Here is a 14,484-nt window from a genome sequence, read left to right on the forward strand (position 1 = left end):
TTTTAACTATGCAGTTGTGGACAGAACCCTCTAATTCACCTGATCTGGGAAAGTGCATATAAAAGATCCACTGTTGTATTATGCAAAATGTAGCGGGCATCCTCCGACTACGAGTCAGAATTACCAAATGTTTTGACATCCAACAGCCCATGATTAATTAATCAATGTGCTCTAGTGGTGTCGTTAAACAAAACAAACTTACTTTTTCTTTCTTCATAAATTTAATAAAGGTTTACATTTATGGTTAAACTTTTGCCCCCTAGTTGTAATATACATTTGTAGTTGTCAGGATGGCCGAGTGGTCTAAGGCGCCAGACTCAAGGTTTACGAACTTTACACACTGCATGTGATAACGAGTGTTCTGGTCCACGAATGTGGGCGTGGGTTCAAATCCCACTTCTGACAAATCTTTTTTTTTTCATTTAAAACGTTGAAAAAGTAATTAAATTAATGGACGTGGGTTCGAATTCCACTTCCGACAAATTTTTTCTCTCCCGCTTTTCAATACTTCACATAACACATCATCTGCATAATTTGTGGTCAGTGGTAAAGCGCTACATCCTTGTCGGTGGATTCATTGAGCTACTTCTCGTTCCATTCAGTGAACCACGATTGGTATATAAATGTCGTATGTGCTATCCTGTCTGTGGATTGGTACATATGTACCTATAAACGATCCCTTGCTACTAATGGGAAAATGTAGCAGGTTTCCTCTAAATGACTGTAGTACAAACATTCGGACATCCAATGTGTTCTACGGATCTCGTTAAACAAAATACTTGTTTTTTCTTTAAATTATTTTATACAAAAAAGAAAAGTAAAAAGCTAAAAAATAACATTAGTTTGACGACATATTTAATTTACATCGACAATCATTTAATGTATTAATCGATTCATCAAAACGTACAAAAGAAAGAAATCCGACGACTATCATAAACAAAATCTTCAGGTTTATTTTATTAGTTATGGTGTGCGTTGTTAATGTGTATATGTATTGCATGCATGCAGGTGCCATGCCACCCACCCCAATCATTTTCCCCTTCAAAACCTTTTAAATCCGGGATGACGAAGGGCTATGCCCGTATATTTGAAAAATCACTTTAATTTTTTTTTTTTTTTTTTGTAAAGCATTTAAGAGTACTGCTAAATACCGGGCCACCAAAAATTTCGTATCTCCTAACTTCAAGGGCCATAACTCTATGAAAAATGGGTAAATCGCCATGAAACTTATTGAAAGTCAAACTTTATCTCAACAGGATATTTACATTTCAGCTCAGCATCACAAGGCATTGCAGAGGGGGCGGTTTTCTGACAATGTGGGTGTGGGATAGACGGATTCCTTTCTACATAGGTTGTCGTGGAACTACGGCCACCAGCCAACACTTGTGTGGAGTAGTGATAAAAAACATGGCAGCAGGTTTCTGAAATGAAACGGATCAAACTCCATCAACAGCGGTGTGCATCAGGAGGCCCATCTGCCCCAACCGCCAAGCTTCAGTGGCAATATTTATGCATATTCCCCTCCAAATAAGTCTCCCCCCCCCCCCCCCCCCCACCCTCCTCTTCAGATGACAAAACTGACCTGTCCAGTCATTATGTTAAACCAGACACCATTAAAGGTAGACTAAACTCCAACAAGAGCCTTACGTGTTGGAAAGATGCATACCCGGACCACCGACATATATTGACACTTTAACAAATAAAAAACCGTGATTATTCCTGCTAATTGGGGGCAGCCATTTTGTTTGTTTTTGTGACGTCCGGTGGTATAGCTTGGGGAGAAGTGGCCTCAGACCACAATTAATTTCGCTATATGTTTCTATATAGCCTTAGTGGCTATAACATTGTTATTAATATCAGCAGGCCCGTGAAGTTTTGTATGTACCTTTGCCTGCATGGGGGACACATACCCTGAAAAGGACAACCCCTGTTGTCCAGCTCTTTCTCCCAGCATATTGGTTTAAACAGACACACCCTCTAAACCAGGCCGGAGTACACCCATTTTACACAAAAAGCACTACTTTTGCATGGGCCGGAATTACCACAAACAAGTCTTCAATGTCAACAAGTTACACATGTTTACAAACTACATGCTATCCCCTGTCACTTCAGTCAAACAGTTGCCACTTCATAGCTGTCTGCCATGAAATAATCACAGTCAAACAGCAGACTACTTGCGCGGTCAAACTTCCGGATTTTGGACAACCAAATGGGAAGATAACTGTAATCTGAGGCCAAGTGACGTGAGCTCAGGTCCAACTTGTCTAGTATGCACGGAGTAAACAAATGCTCTAATTTACGACAAGGCGCTTCGCTTTCATCAACCCGACTTGTAAAACAACATAAATGACTTGATAGTTTAATAAACTATTTAACTAAATATATTTCAATTTGTATCAATATAACGAAAAGAAAAAATGCATATTATTAGGATACGTTCGAGCAAAAACCACTCACGATACCAAAGTGATATTTTTTTTTCTCTGGGACTACGTAATTGGTCAGTTTTGTGCTTTTAGATGGGGAAGTCTACTTAATCAAGGGCTTTACAGAATTACTTAACAGTAATAAAGCTGGTAAAGTCCATTACGATTTGAAGTTATCACACAATACCCTGTGATCTTAATAAAAGAGGCACGTCTTTTTAGTGTCTAGGGACCGTCTAAATATACACTTGCCAATCAAGAACCACAGGTACAGGCCACGGAAAGAAAAGACCAATTAAGCAAAACACTCCGACTATTATTTCAGTACGCGGGTTCAATTTATATACAAAATACAATACAGTTATTTCAACACTTTGACAATGGTGGTTTATTTTGTATTGAAAAATAAACCATATATACAGTTGCTGTGTTACTGGGATAGATATTATTACAGAACATTGCGATGCATCTGCAAAAATCAGGTATGTTTTGTTTTTTCAGTTCGAAGACCAATTCCTGACGCGACACGTTAGGTATTACGTAACCACCAGCTCGCCAGAGGGCGTATTCACTGGGATGGTACAAAATGGCTGCGCCCGTTATATACAATAGCCGTCACATTTAACCGTTTTATTAATTAACTATACGAGTATACTTGTTGATATTAAGCAATAATGTGAATTATGTATCGTTGAATATGCACACCAGTCCAAAAGCCTTGCTTTAGCATTCCTTTAAGTGTAATATGAATGATCAAGCCTAAGATTTGATGGGCATCAAACGAAGGGATGGCACAGAGGCACCAACTCCCTCAACTTCATTTCTATTGTACTGCTCACAAATGAACTTTCAGGTGGTAAGAATCTGCACAAATTATCAAAGCTTTACCATCCAGTGGCTTCTTTCAACACAACAGAAATGGGGGGTTTTCAGGTTCTACTGAAAACAGCAAACCAAAACAAAGATGTAACATCCATTATCCCCCTTGCAACAGTTTGTTGCAAAACAAATTATAAAAAAACAGAAATCTGAGAAAGACCGTTTATTGTCAAAAGTTCATACTGACAAGAGTCTATGCATCAGCAATGGTCACCTCCACTTCCACACCAGGCTCAATACTGATGGAGGTCTAGAACCAGTTAAGGAAATACTAACTAGCGGTAGAAAAAACATACAATGGTAAATTAAAACTTTAAAAACAATAATAATAATAATAATAATAATAAGTAAAAAGTGACAACTAGAGCAGGTTGATTTATCAATCATTGGCTAAGTATGTCATGCATTTGATAATTCTGTTTTCTTCATTTGGTCCAGTGCCCCTATAATTGTTTTTCCCATCCCAACCAGTGCCCTGCGACTGGTATATCAAACATGGTAATTGCTGTCCTGCCTGTAGGAAAAATGTATCTAAAAGATTCCTCGTTGCTAATGGAAAAATGTAGCATGTTTTTTTACAAGAATGTGTACAAAATTACCAAATATTTGAGAGCTAATAGCCTATAATAAATCAATATGCTCTAGTTGCGTCTTAAAGAAAACCTTGATAATTCTGACAGTCTGCAGAGGAAATATACTACACTTTTCCATTAACAGCAAGAGATATTTTGTGTGTACTTCCCCACAGACAGGACAGCAGAGTCTGTAGAAAAAGGAAATGGATATTTTATATGCACTTTCCAAAAGATAGGAAGGCACATATCATGTTCCTTGGTAAACCAGTCTAGGGCACTGGTTCAAAGAAATGTTTTGAAGTTCTGTACATACCACAAGGTTTACTGCAATAAGAAATAGCCCAATGGGCCCATCTACTGGGATCTTAGATAGACTGCACATCACGCGAGCACTATTCCACTGGGTTACATCCCAATTTGAAAATTATTAAATGCACAAAAACAAAAGTTGAAACTGGATTAGAAAGCTGAAAAATCACATCCCTCTGAAGTGGGGGTGAAAAAAAACCTAAACCCAGCAAGAGTAAAGGATACAATCTGTTTGACGATCTCAGATGGACTGTGAAGGTCGATGATTCGCTTGTGGATCCTCATCTGGTATCGGCTCCAGGTCTTTGATCCTTCTCCACAGGGTGTTTTACGGGTGGTGATGCGAAGAATCTTCGTAGGCATACGCACGGGTCCTTTCACTTTGAGAGACTTTTCCTTGGCACCTTTGATTAGGTCAGCACAGACTAAAACAAATAAAAAAAAGTATAGGATTATTTATAAACCACTGAAAAAGACAAAATAGAGCCACATTTTGTTACATCAATATAAGAAACAATTTAGTCCAAATTATTATTATTATTTTATTGCAGACATATTAAAACAATGACCCTAGTTAATTTTTTTTACACAAAAATGCAGTATGAACTACTATAAACACCGTAATGACCAGAAACGTACTAGAATCTAAGATCTGTCAGACTTTAGAAAACAGCTATAAAGAACAACTAATTTAAAGCTGTAATCAGCAAAACAATTTGTCCTGCCTAATAATTAGAATTAGTTGTTTTAACTCAACATTGCAAATATATACTAAATATGGCAACCGAGCACAACAAAATAAGATAACAACCAGTATTTTTACAGCTATTGCAGCATCAGTATCAGCTACATTTACAACAAAAGATGTAGACCATCACAAATTGGTTCCACTGTTTAGTAGAGGATAATAAACGAGTTACCAGTTATCAAATTTATGTCCCGATTGAAATAATTTTCAGTTGTCCGAGCTTTAGAAAGTGACAAATGAAAATTATTTCACGAGGGATATAAATTTGATAATAACTGGTGCCGAGTTTGTTATTCTATTTATTACCTGAGCTATTGTTTCTCTAAAAGCCCTTATTTTCAACACACATGCACGTACATGTATAGGACTGATATAAACCACTTTACGCATTGTTCTGAGTATTACTATAACTTTGTAATTTAATAACATTCATAGATACTTTTCAAAATCTGGTACAAAATCTATAATGAATTGCATTAAAATGACATTCTGTTATAAAGTTAACACCAAAAACAGACAGCCGTAAACGCAAACTCTTTAAACGTCATATGTAGTACCGACAAGGGTCATTGGTTTGTAAGCGTCAAATCGTGCAATAGTATTATTTTTATTTTCCCCATTATGAGAGTGCCTGCTGGGGTAATAATATCTTCTTATACAGTTTGTTACATGTATTAACTAAGCCACCAGTTGAAAGGGAAGGAATGATTGCTTAATGACACCTCAGCACATTTTAAACTACAGCTATTAGTATTATCTTGGTGTTCAATATATGGGTATTTTGATACTTGGTCCAAAAAAAAGGGGAGGAAATCTGCTGTCACTACTCCAAACAATAAGGCAGCAAGAAATTTCTTACATGCATTTTTCCAAAGACAGGACAGTACATATTATGGCCTTTGATGTACCAGTTGCTGCCTCTCCTTTTCTAACGACAACCCTCGTCAAAGAATGCCTGCACGATATTTTAAGGACGAAATTGATACTTACCCTTTTCAAGACTTTTCACATTCTTGCTGGTAAGTGTAATTCGGATGCGATGAATTGGTGCCTCATCTGTTGGAGCCTTAGTATCTTTGAAGGACTGTTAATATAAAACAATTTTTTTTCAAATGTTTTAATTTAAGTCAGTCTTACAGGCATACTACTAGTTAAAGCTGGGCGGTATTGAAATTTGAGGTTCGATATCGATATCGGTATTTTGGGGGATAATTTACCTTGGTATCAGTACAGTATTCATACAATACCTATATCGAGCGGTATTTTCTGTATACTTTGCTTTAAATGCATGCCTGAGTTAAGGGTCACCCGGTAAGGCTCTCGTCTGATTTATACCAACCCATTTTTCGTTTGTCAGATATATTATTAGTTCTTTACTAAATGCCGGGAAATATTTTTCAATACCGAAATTTCAGTGTTTTGGAATGTGCTCGGTACGGTAAATCGGTATTGATATAATACCGATCAGTATATACGGTATACCGCCCAGCTCTACTACTAGTACTAGCTTTATTTTTGTCCAATACTGGAGCTTTGTTTTTGTCCAATACTGGATTATAAATAAAAATGTTATGTCACAAAAAGGTCTTCTAGACTCATCACTGTCGATTACCGTGGTTGTTATATATCCAGTTTCCACCATGAGTAAAATCAAGGCAAGCAGAAGATCACTCTCCTAAAATGGTGCTAAATAAATAAAATGTATTAAATTGTTTTACTGCAAGGCGATCAAGTTGCCACTCTCAAACTTTTCACGTGAGTGTGGAGTGGAGCAGGAGTGATCACTTGCCTTTTCTGGTGAAGACTGATGTCCAACCCAGGCTTCTGATAATTCAAAATTGGTTACTGCCATAGACCACAAAAATTATTATTTATGTTACATTTTTCTAAACAGAATTAATGGCTATAAGATTTTTAAAAATGCACCGTAGCCTAAAAAGGACAGTCCCTGTGTAAACCTTTATTCTGCACATTAGACAAGGCAATGAGTAGCCCGAGTACTCCTAACTGTAAGAGCTAGACGGACATTTAGAAGGTTATACGCTCTCATTAAGTCAGAGATCAAGCTATGTAATCTTTTCGTAATCGCTGCCTACCAAAGTGTAGTCAAAGATTCCTGCTCTAATACCACAACAATTCTATATTTCACGCCAAATACCTTTACATCAATCATTTTATTTGTAAAAAATCCACATATTAATCACTAATACACACATTACAGGAAGAAAACCTTTTGTTTTTGTTTAACGACACCACTAAGGCACATTGATTTATTAATCATCAGCTATTGGATGTCAGACATTTGGTAATTTTGTCAGCCTTAGACAAGAAACCCGCTACATTTTTCCATTTACCATTACTACTAATAGTAGCAAGGGATCTTTTAAATGCAGGGTGCAATTTGTTTTTAAAATTTTGATTAGCAGTTTTTCCTACTGGATGGAGAATTGATTAGCAACTATTGGAATTTGATTAGCACTTTAATAAAATGAGTAAACATGAATAAAACATTCTTTTCAATAAAATTGCATATTTCTTATACATGTATTTGTATTGTGGGCTGCTTACCCCAAAATAAAACAAGTACAGAACAGTACATGTGAAGGGTCATCATTGTCACTTGTTTACAAGGCATTATCCTCCGAAGGTCAAGGGGGCAGGTGCCTCCCCCCTCCCCCTCCACACACACACCCAGAGAATCTCACTTTTTTTTGGCTATATAGAAAATAGCATAGAAATGTCTGGGTTTAATTTTTATAGTACAACATATTTCTGAATAATATTTGTCAATGGTTATGCTAAGCAGCTTGGTTATCTAACTTGTTCAAAGTGATTTTTTAGTCTTTCCTGAGTTGATTTGTATGTCTGATCCAAAGTGCGATTGAAGCCAGAGAAAAATTCCTTATTTGGCTGATCATTCCAACGTATTCGGTGTTCATTTTTGTTATGAAAATTGACAATTCTTAAACGATATATATACGTATTTTACCGGAACATTATTTGCCGAGGCAATTCGAAATTAAAAACGCCAGGCTGTTAATTAGTCGATAATACTGTATGTATACGCAAACATTTTCGCGGCTAAAATAATTCGCGATCAAGCTTTCATTTTACATTTTTACGATAGTTTTTGCCAATAATAAACTAAAAACAACCAATATCAACTGAACTCCTTTCAATGACAGTTTCACGTACGATATAATTATACTCGAGACATTCTCACCATGCTGTCCGCGTGCCGTTAGTCTTGTGCGCATGTATGTCTGATAATACATGATGCAGAAAACTTGAAAAATCACAGACTAGACCCAATACTATTTATTAGTAGTATTCATAGGTTGCATTCGGGTTTACAAATAACGAAAGCCACAAGTATGTATCGAATATAAGAATAATCAGTGTAAAAACAAACTGAAATCTCGTAGTCATGAGATACCAGACTTGAGTTCAGCCAGCCATTTGTCGCTAATGTTTGCCAGACTGTTTTTCACGCAATAAGTTAAAACGAACGACCACTTCGACAACCGGTCAAAATAATTATCAGACATTTTGACTACTGGCCATCGCTGAACGCAGATCATGCATAGCACCGAGTGTCACTTGTAGTATAAAACCACGTGGCAGGTAATTTGACGATAAAAATAAAGTGCATGTGCTATGTGTTTTGTATCTATAGGCATTATTCAAAGCTAAATCGGAAATAAGTTAACGCGTAATTAAATTCGCGAAGCTATCAGCATGTTCGCGGTATATTTAATTCGTGAACATGATATATTTGCTGCACGGTAGGCTACAAGTTCAGTGTACAAGGTCATAGCTGCTTGCAAATTAGGTTACCACGATGACGTAGCAACTAGTACGTTACATCACTGTTCTTGTTAAAACGTCAAACATCCTCCGCATATTCCGACAGTATTTTCTATTTGAAATACTAACACACGCGAGAAGGTTGTACACTGAGATAAATTTTTAAAATGTTTATCATTGGCGAATCAGTTACCTTGGCTGCGATCACGGAAAATCGACACCCCCATGGGATGCAGTCGATTGGACAATTCGTCCACTGAGGACCTCGAGACGATTCGTCCACTACAAAAAATCAGTTCCGGACGATTCGTCCACTGGGTTTTTATTTCCCCAGTACATTTCGTCCATGGACTAAATAATGTGTACTACATGTACGTAGGGGCTAAATAAACTATTAGATATATTTTACCCCGTATTTTTTTTTGCTGTGTCATAAATTTACAAATGTGAAAATAAATTATATTGCATTAGATTACGCTTAGTAGATGTTTTTGTAACAATGCTCTGCAGACATAATTCTTTGGCGTTTCTATTTATTCGGTTATTGTTTGTTTCTATAATGTACGCCTTTCACGCTACATGTTGTAGGATGTTTTAGTACAATATACCCAGTAAAGATAATCTTTAGCCCTTCCCTTTCAACTTGTTTGGTTTCTGTTTGCTTTACCAATTAAGTGTACAGGTGTCCTCTATTGTGGTATTGCAGTGTTCTCGCTGCTCCATTTAAGCGGGGCGCCCCGCCCCACTATTCCATTTTGCCGCCCTCCTTTCACGTTCCCCGCCCTCCTTTATTTTTGAGCGCCCCTCTTTTATTTTCCAGCACCTATCTCTGCTATTTCCAAATGCACTTTTTTCCCACACAAAAAAACAACGATCAGTCTGCACACTGGACATCAAAGGAAACAAGCCGCGTTGTGTACGAAAAAGCAATTGATGAAACATTTACGACAGTTACCGTAACATAATTTAACAGTATTTTTAACAGCCTCTATTTTGTCCAATATCTGTATCCATTTGTATGTTTGATAGATACAATAAAAGTTATATTTTATGTAAGCAATGAAAACATGTTATTTTTTTACGGATTCAGCAATCTCTGATTAAAAAAACCCTCTTATTTGGCGCAAATTTGTCACGTGATCAGAACGGTCATTCTGTCTTTGTTTCCACTAACTATCGTTTGATATTTTGTCCCCAGTTGCAGATATAATTGGTTGAAACTGATGATTTTTACTTTCTGTTATTCTGTTTATTCAGCAGTTCTTTATAAAATATTGTAAACTTTTCATTTTGAGGGGATATGAACGCTTATAAAAACAACGGTAGTGTTTATCATAAAAATCATTTATCTTGAGTGCCAAATAATATATACACCACCTTTACAAAAACGAAACTACTTTTTATCAGCTGGCGATAATATTTTATCACAGCGATCGATTCATTCGATGAAGATGGAAATAGCAAAAATGTATCTGACATTAGGAGATCACTTTACAAACATCTTTATTGTTTTGAAAACATCTTGAAATTTTTATTAAAAATAATAAGACGTTGATTGGTCCAGCAAAACCGGAACTGCCCGTGAATGTCAGACCGATATTATGTTCGGTTCAATTAAAAGACGAGTCTTTTTATAAACCCCTTTGCACTTTTTCATAGGCAAAATAAGGAGTATGTCTTTTCTCAAAGTCTACCAGCACAAAACAATATGATAACCAAACTACTCCCCCCCCTTTTTTTTTTGCTTTTCGTTTATTGGTGGGGGTTTTTTGCGAGGTTTTTTTTGAAGGGTGTGGTGCCGAGCGGCCGCCCTCCTTTAATTTTCACCCAGCGAGAACACTGTATTGTGAAGTAATTAGTTTAAGCTTGTTTCACCAAGTTGGATCCAGTAGCGTCTAAAACAACATTTAATTAAATTGGAATTGAAGACGACGAGTTTTATTTTATTTCGAGGTTATTAGGCATATGGGGATAACATGTGACGAGGGAGGGTACAGTGAATAGAATTTATGGCATTGAAGGAGAACATGACATGGTAATAAAAGTAAAGTTTGTTTTATTTAACGACGCCGCTAGAGCACATTGATTTTTAATCTTATCATCGGCTATTGGACGTCAAACATATGGTCATTCTGACACTGTTTTTAGAGGAAACCCGCTGTCGCCACATAGGCTACTCTTTTTTACGACAGGCAGCAAGGGATCTTTTATTTGCGCTTCCCACAGGCAGGATAGCACAAACCATGGCCTTTGTTGAACCAGTTATGGATCACTGGTCGGTGCAAGTGGTTTACACCTACCCATTAAGCCTTGCGGAGCACTCACTCAGGGTTTGGAATCGGTATCTGGATTAAAAATCCCATGCCTCGACTGGGATCCGAACCCAGTACCTACCAGCCTGTACGACCGATGGCCTTGCCACGACGCCACTGAGGACCGTCCGGTATCTACAAACAGCAATCAGCTAACCTTACTTGCAGCCAGTTGTAGCTCATGCCAGTGATTTGAAAACGGTTATATGGCGTCGAATTATTTTGAGAGGAAACCCGCTGTCGCCACTACATGGGCTACTCTTCCAATTCAAGGGATCTTTTCCAATGGCCTTTGTTGAACCAGTTATACTGGCGACCAGGTTGGCGGACATGTGAGGCCTTGGGCCTCACACGACGCCACTGAAACGAATGGACGAAGTCCACGAGGGGGGGGGGGGTGAGCTCGTGAGGGATTCGCCCCCTCTCGCACCGGAAAATTTTGTAAATCTTAAGTCACAAAAGTTGCTTTTTTTCTGGCATTTAATAGTTGATTTAAATAAAGTTAACCATAATCTATCTCATGATCTGCCGCACCGGCACCGGTCACGTTGAAGTAGTAGGGCCTAGATGATCATAGGCCTAAATGTGTGCAGCCAATGGGCTAATCTCCCCCGGAAAATTTTAAAAATAAAAGCTCATATAGATGCGATTTCCTGGCATCTGGGGATAGTATTTTGCCGTCTTTCATTGCATAAAATATTATTCTCGATTTATGGTTTTCAACATGCCAACAGCCAGCAATAGACAATTCCCCTGCATGAAATTTGCCCGGATCCTTGTCAATTACTCGCAAGGACTAAGATTTACTAAAAATCATAATATGCAAATTGCCAATGATAAAGTGACAGGCGGCTGTCTGTCAAAAATTACCGCTCGCTGATTGGATTAGAGGAGCCAAGCTGTTGAGAGGCAATCTACGTTGCACCGCTGAAATTGTGCCGCTTGTATTAACGACTCCTGCTTTATCACTGCTGGATATTGGGGAGGCCCGGTTTTAATTTTGCGACCGGTATATCGGTGATTTTACCACAAGAAATTTTTAGCAGGGATCCAGTCAGATTCGTTCTTACAAATGTGTTGAATTAGAATATTATTATTATATACTCCAAGTCCAAGCTAAACATAGCGATAGGTGAATAGAACTGAGGGAAGTTTTTTTCGTCATAGCGGATTGATTTTCGACTTGGCAGCATTTTTTATCAGCTTGGCGGACCCATCGCGAAAATCTTCAGCTTGGCGGCGCAAATTCTCAGCTTGGCGGGTGTACAAGCCGCTTACTGGGGTTGGAGAACACTGGGTATACGATATGTTTCATGTGAATTACGAATGCCTTATTTAGACCAGTAGAACTAATTTTAATCAGATTGCTAACAACACTGCGTAGTCTCCAATGTCCAGGTAACATTTCGTCTGTAAATAATAATTTAAATATTGACCAATCACACTTCGCCTTTTATAACATTATTTGGTAGCATACAAATTCTAAAAATATCGGGCGAGTCTATTTTAGTGGCCGCAGTACAGCGAACCATACCAATACGTAACAATTAACAATTATTTATTTTATAACTTATAAAATAAAACTTGTTTTAAGGCATTCGTAATTCACACGAAACATGCAATAGTGGTGTTCTTCTCCCTTGATCTCAATTCAAAGATCAATTTGGTTACAAAGAACATGCATTTCAAACTGCTAGTCATTGTTACAATATTGCATCGCGATCGCAAGATTTTGCATCGCCTTTTCGGCTTTTGCGATGCGAACCCAGTCATTTTGCAGCCTGATGTGCATCATCATCATCCCAGACAGGATAGCACATACCACGGCCTTAGGGCACAGGACAAATCAATGAATGTCTCATTTATTAACAAATTAAAAATTAGAGCAAAACGACACTACATAATCTTGAGTACATATGGTCCTCATTCACGAGACACTGGGGGCCGGGCTAAACAACCTGTTAACGTCAAATCCAATGATCTGGTGCCAGTGGTGGGGTAACAATCGAATTTCTATAGAACTTTCTTTTAATTATCGCTTACGGTAATTCAAAACGCCTGAAAGAATGGTTAAAGAGTTCGGATTACCATATTTTTTTCTGTAATATCTGGCCGACTTAATCAAAAATACGACTTTTGAACAGCGGTGAGCCAGAAATCTTCTGTTCTCTCCACGAGGTTAATGCAAAAGAGAACGCATGCGCTTTTCACAGGAAGTTGTCATTTTCAGGGTCATATTAAACATCGAAATGGTGCGAAATATATGCTCCAGTGACCATATTTCTTTATGAATAAAATATTTTTAATTATTAATTATTTTTAATATTATCATTCCAGGAATATAACCACCCGGAGTGGGACTCCAGGGTATCCACAAAAAAGAAAAAACAATTAACCGTTCGAAAGCACTTTTGTATCAATTTTACTGAGAAAATGTTAATGTGACCAATAAGTGAAACCACTGGCTTGATTCTGCAAGTAAGGTTTTGATTGGTGGACATGAGCTTCAACTGGCTGCTGTTAGATCCACATGTAATAGTGGAGCTAATTTTAATTAGATTGGTTCAGCCAGCCGCTTTTCGCTAAACGTTTGCAAACTGTTTTGACTGGTTTCTGGAGTAGGCTAGTCATTCGGTCTAATGTGTAGCGTAAATTCTGTCCCGGGTCAGGTCTCTGGCTATCCCGAGACCGGACGGATCCGTGACGAACATGCTTGTAACCCAAGTGGTATAGGGGAATGTTAAAACAGTTCACGTTCACATGAAACGTAAAACTTAGTCTAGAAAATGGTCTGAGTTCAGCCACACTGAACATGCCTCAGGAAACAGTGTTCCTGACCAATTTGATTGGTAGGCTACTATCGTCTTCTGTCATATGACATTCCTCAAACGTTAGGCGATCGCCCTCATGAACATGCCGTGACAACACAATTACAGTTTTCATATTATTGTCTAATTAATTATGCACAGATTATTATGTGTATGATGTATTCATTTGTAATTATTTATCACAAATAATTGAAAATTAAAAACAAAATAACGGTATCAAAATATGTTACGTGTAACGTACCCTTGTAACCCATAGGGGACATTCAAATAATACATATTTACGCTCATCCATGGGGTGTATGTGTATGTCCATACGTTATGTAGCGTTACAGGGGGTGGGTGTACTGAAAAGCGTTGCGTAACGCACTTTTTTAATTACTAAATTTTATTATTTAAAAAAAAATCCATAAACGCTCTGTCACGGTGACAATGCTTAAAAAGTAGGTACGTAATAATAGCTAGATATGGTATGTAAACAATATTAATGATTTTAAATCGAGTTGAAATGCGTACGTAGCCTATAATTTTAGCTTTCCCAAATCGCAAAACGGTACGTTAAAATTATACTACATAGATATCATGACTTGTTTGTGAATGGGG

General features: G+C 37.6%; 1 protein-coding gene and 1 non-coding gene across 2 annotated transcripts; one reads left to right on the top strand and one right to left on the bottom strand.

Annotated features, from left to right (window-relative positions):
• Positions 1-284: 284 nt before the first annotated feature.
• On the top strand, positions 285-405 carry Trnal-caa. The gene is made up of 2 exons: positions 285-322; positions 360-405. It is a non-coding gene; the product is annotated as a tRNA-Leu (tRNA).
• Positions 406-3,453: 3,048 nt separating this feature from the next.
• LOC121376345 (40S ribosomal protein S20) lies at positions 3,454-13,301 on the bottom strand. The gene is made up of 4 exons (XM_041504190.1): positions 13,145-13,301; positions 5,928-6,021; positions 4,415-4,614; positions 3,454-3,555 (listed from the first exon to the last, which is right to left on the bottom strand). Exons 1-4 carry the CDS (start codon positions 13,145-13,147, stop codon positions 3,499-3,501), a joined length of 354 nt encoding a protein of 117 aa, XP_041360124.1. The 5' UTR covers positions 13,148-13,301; the 3' UTR covers positions 3,454-3,498.
• Positions 13,302-14,484: the final 1,183 nt, after the last annotated feature.

The sequence above is a fragment of the Gigantopelta aegis genome, chromosome 6 (genome assembly GCF_016097555.1).
Source record: "Gigantopelta aegis isolate Gae_Host chromosome 6, Gae_host_genome, whole genome shotgun sequence".
In the NCBI taxonomy this organism is placed as follows: Eukaryota; Metazoa; Mollusca; class Gastropoda; order Neomphalida; family Peltospiridae; genus Gigantopelta; species Gigantopelta aegis.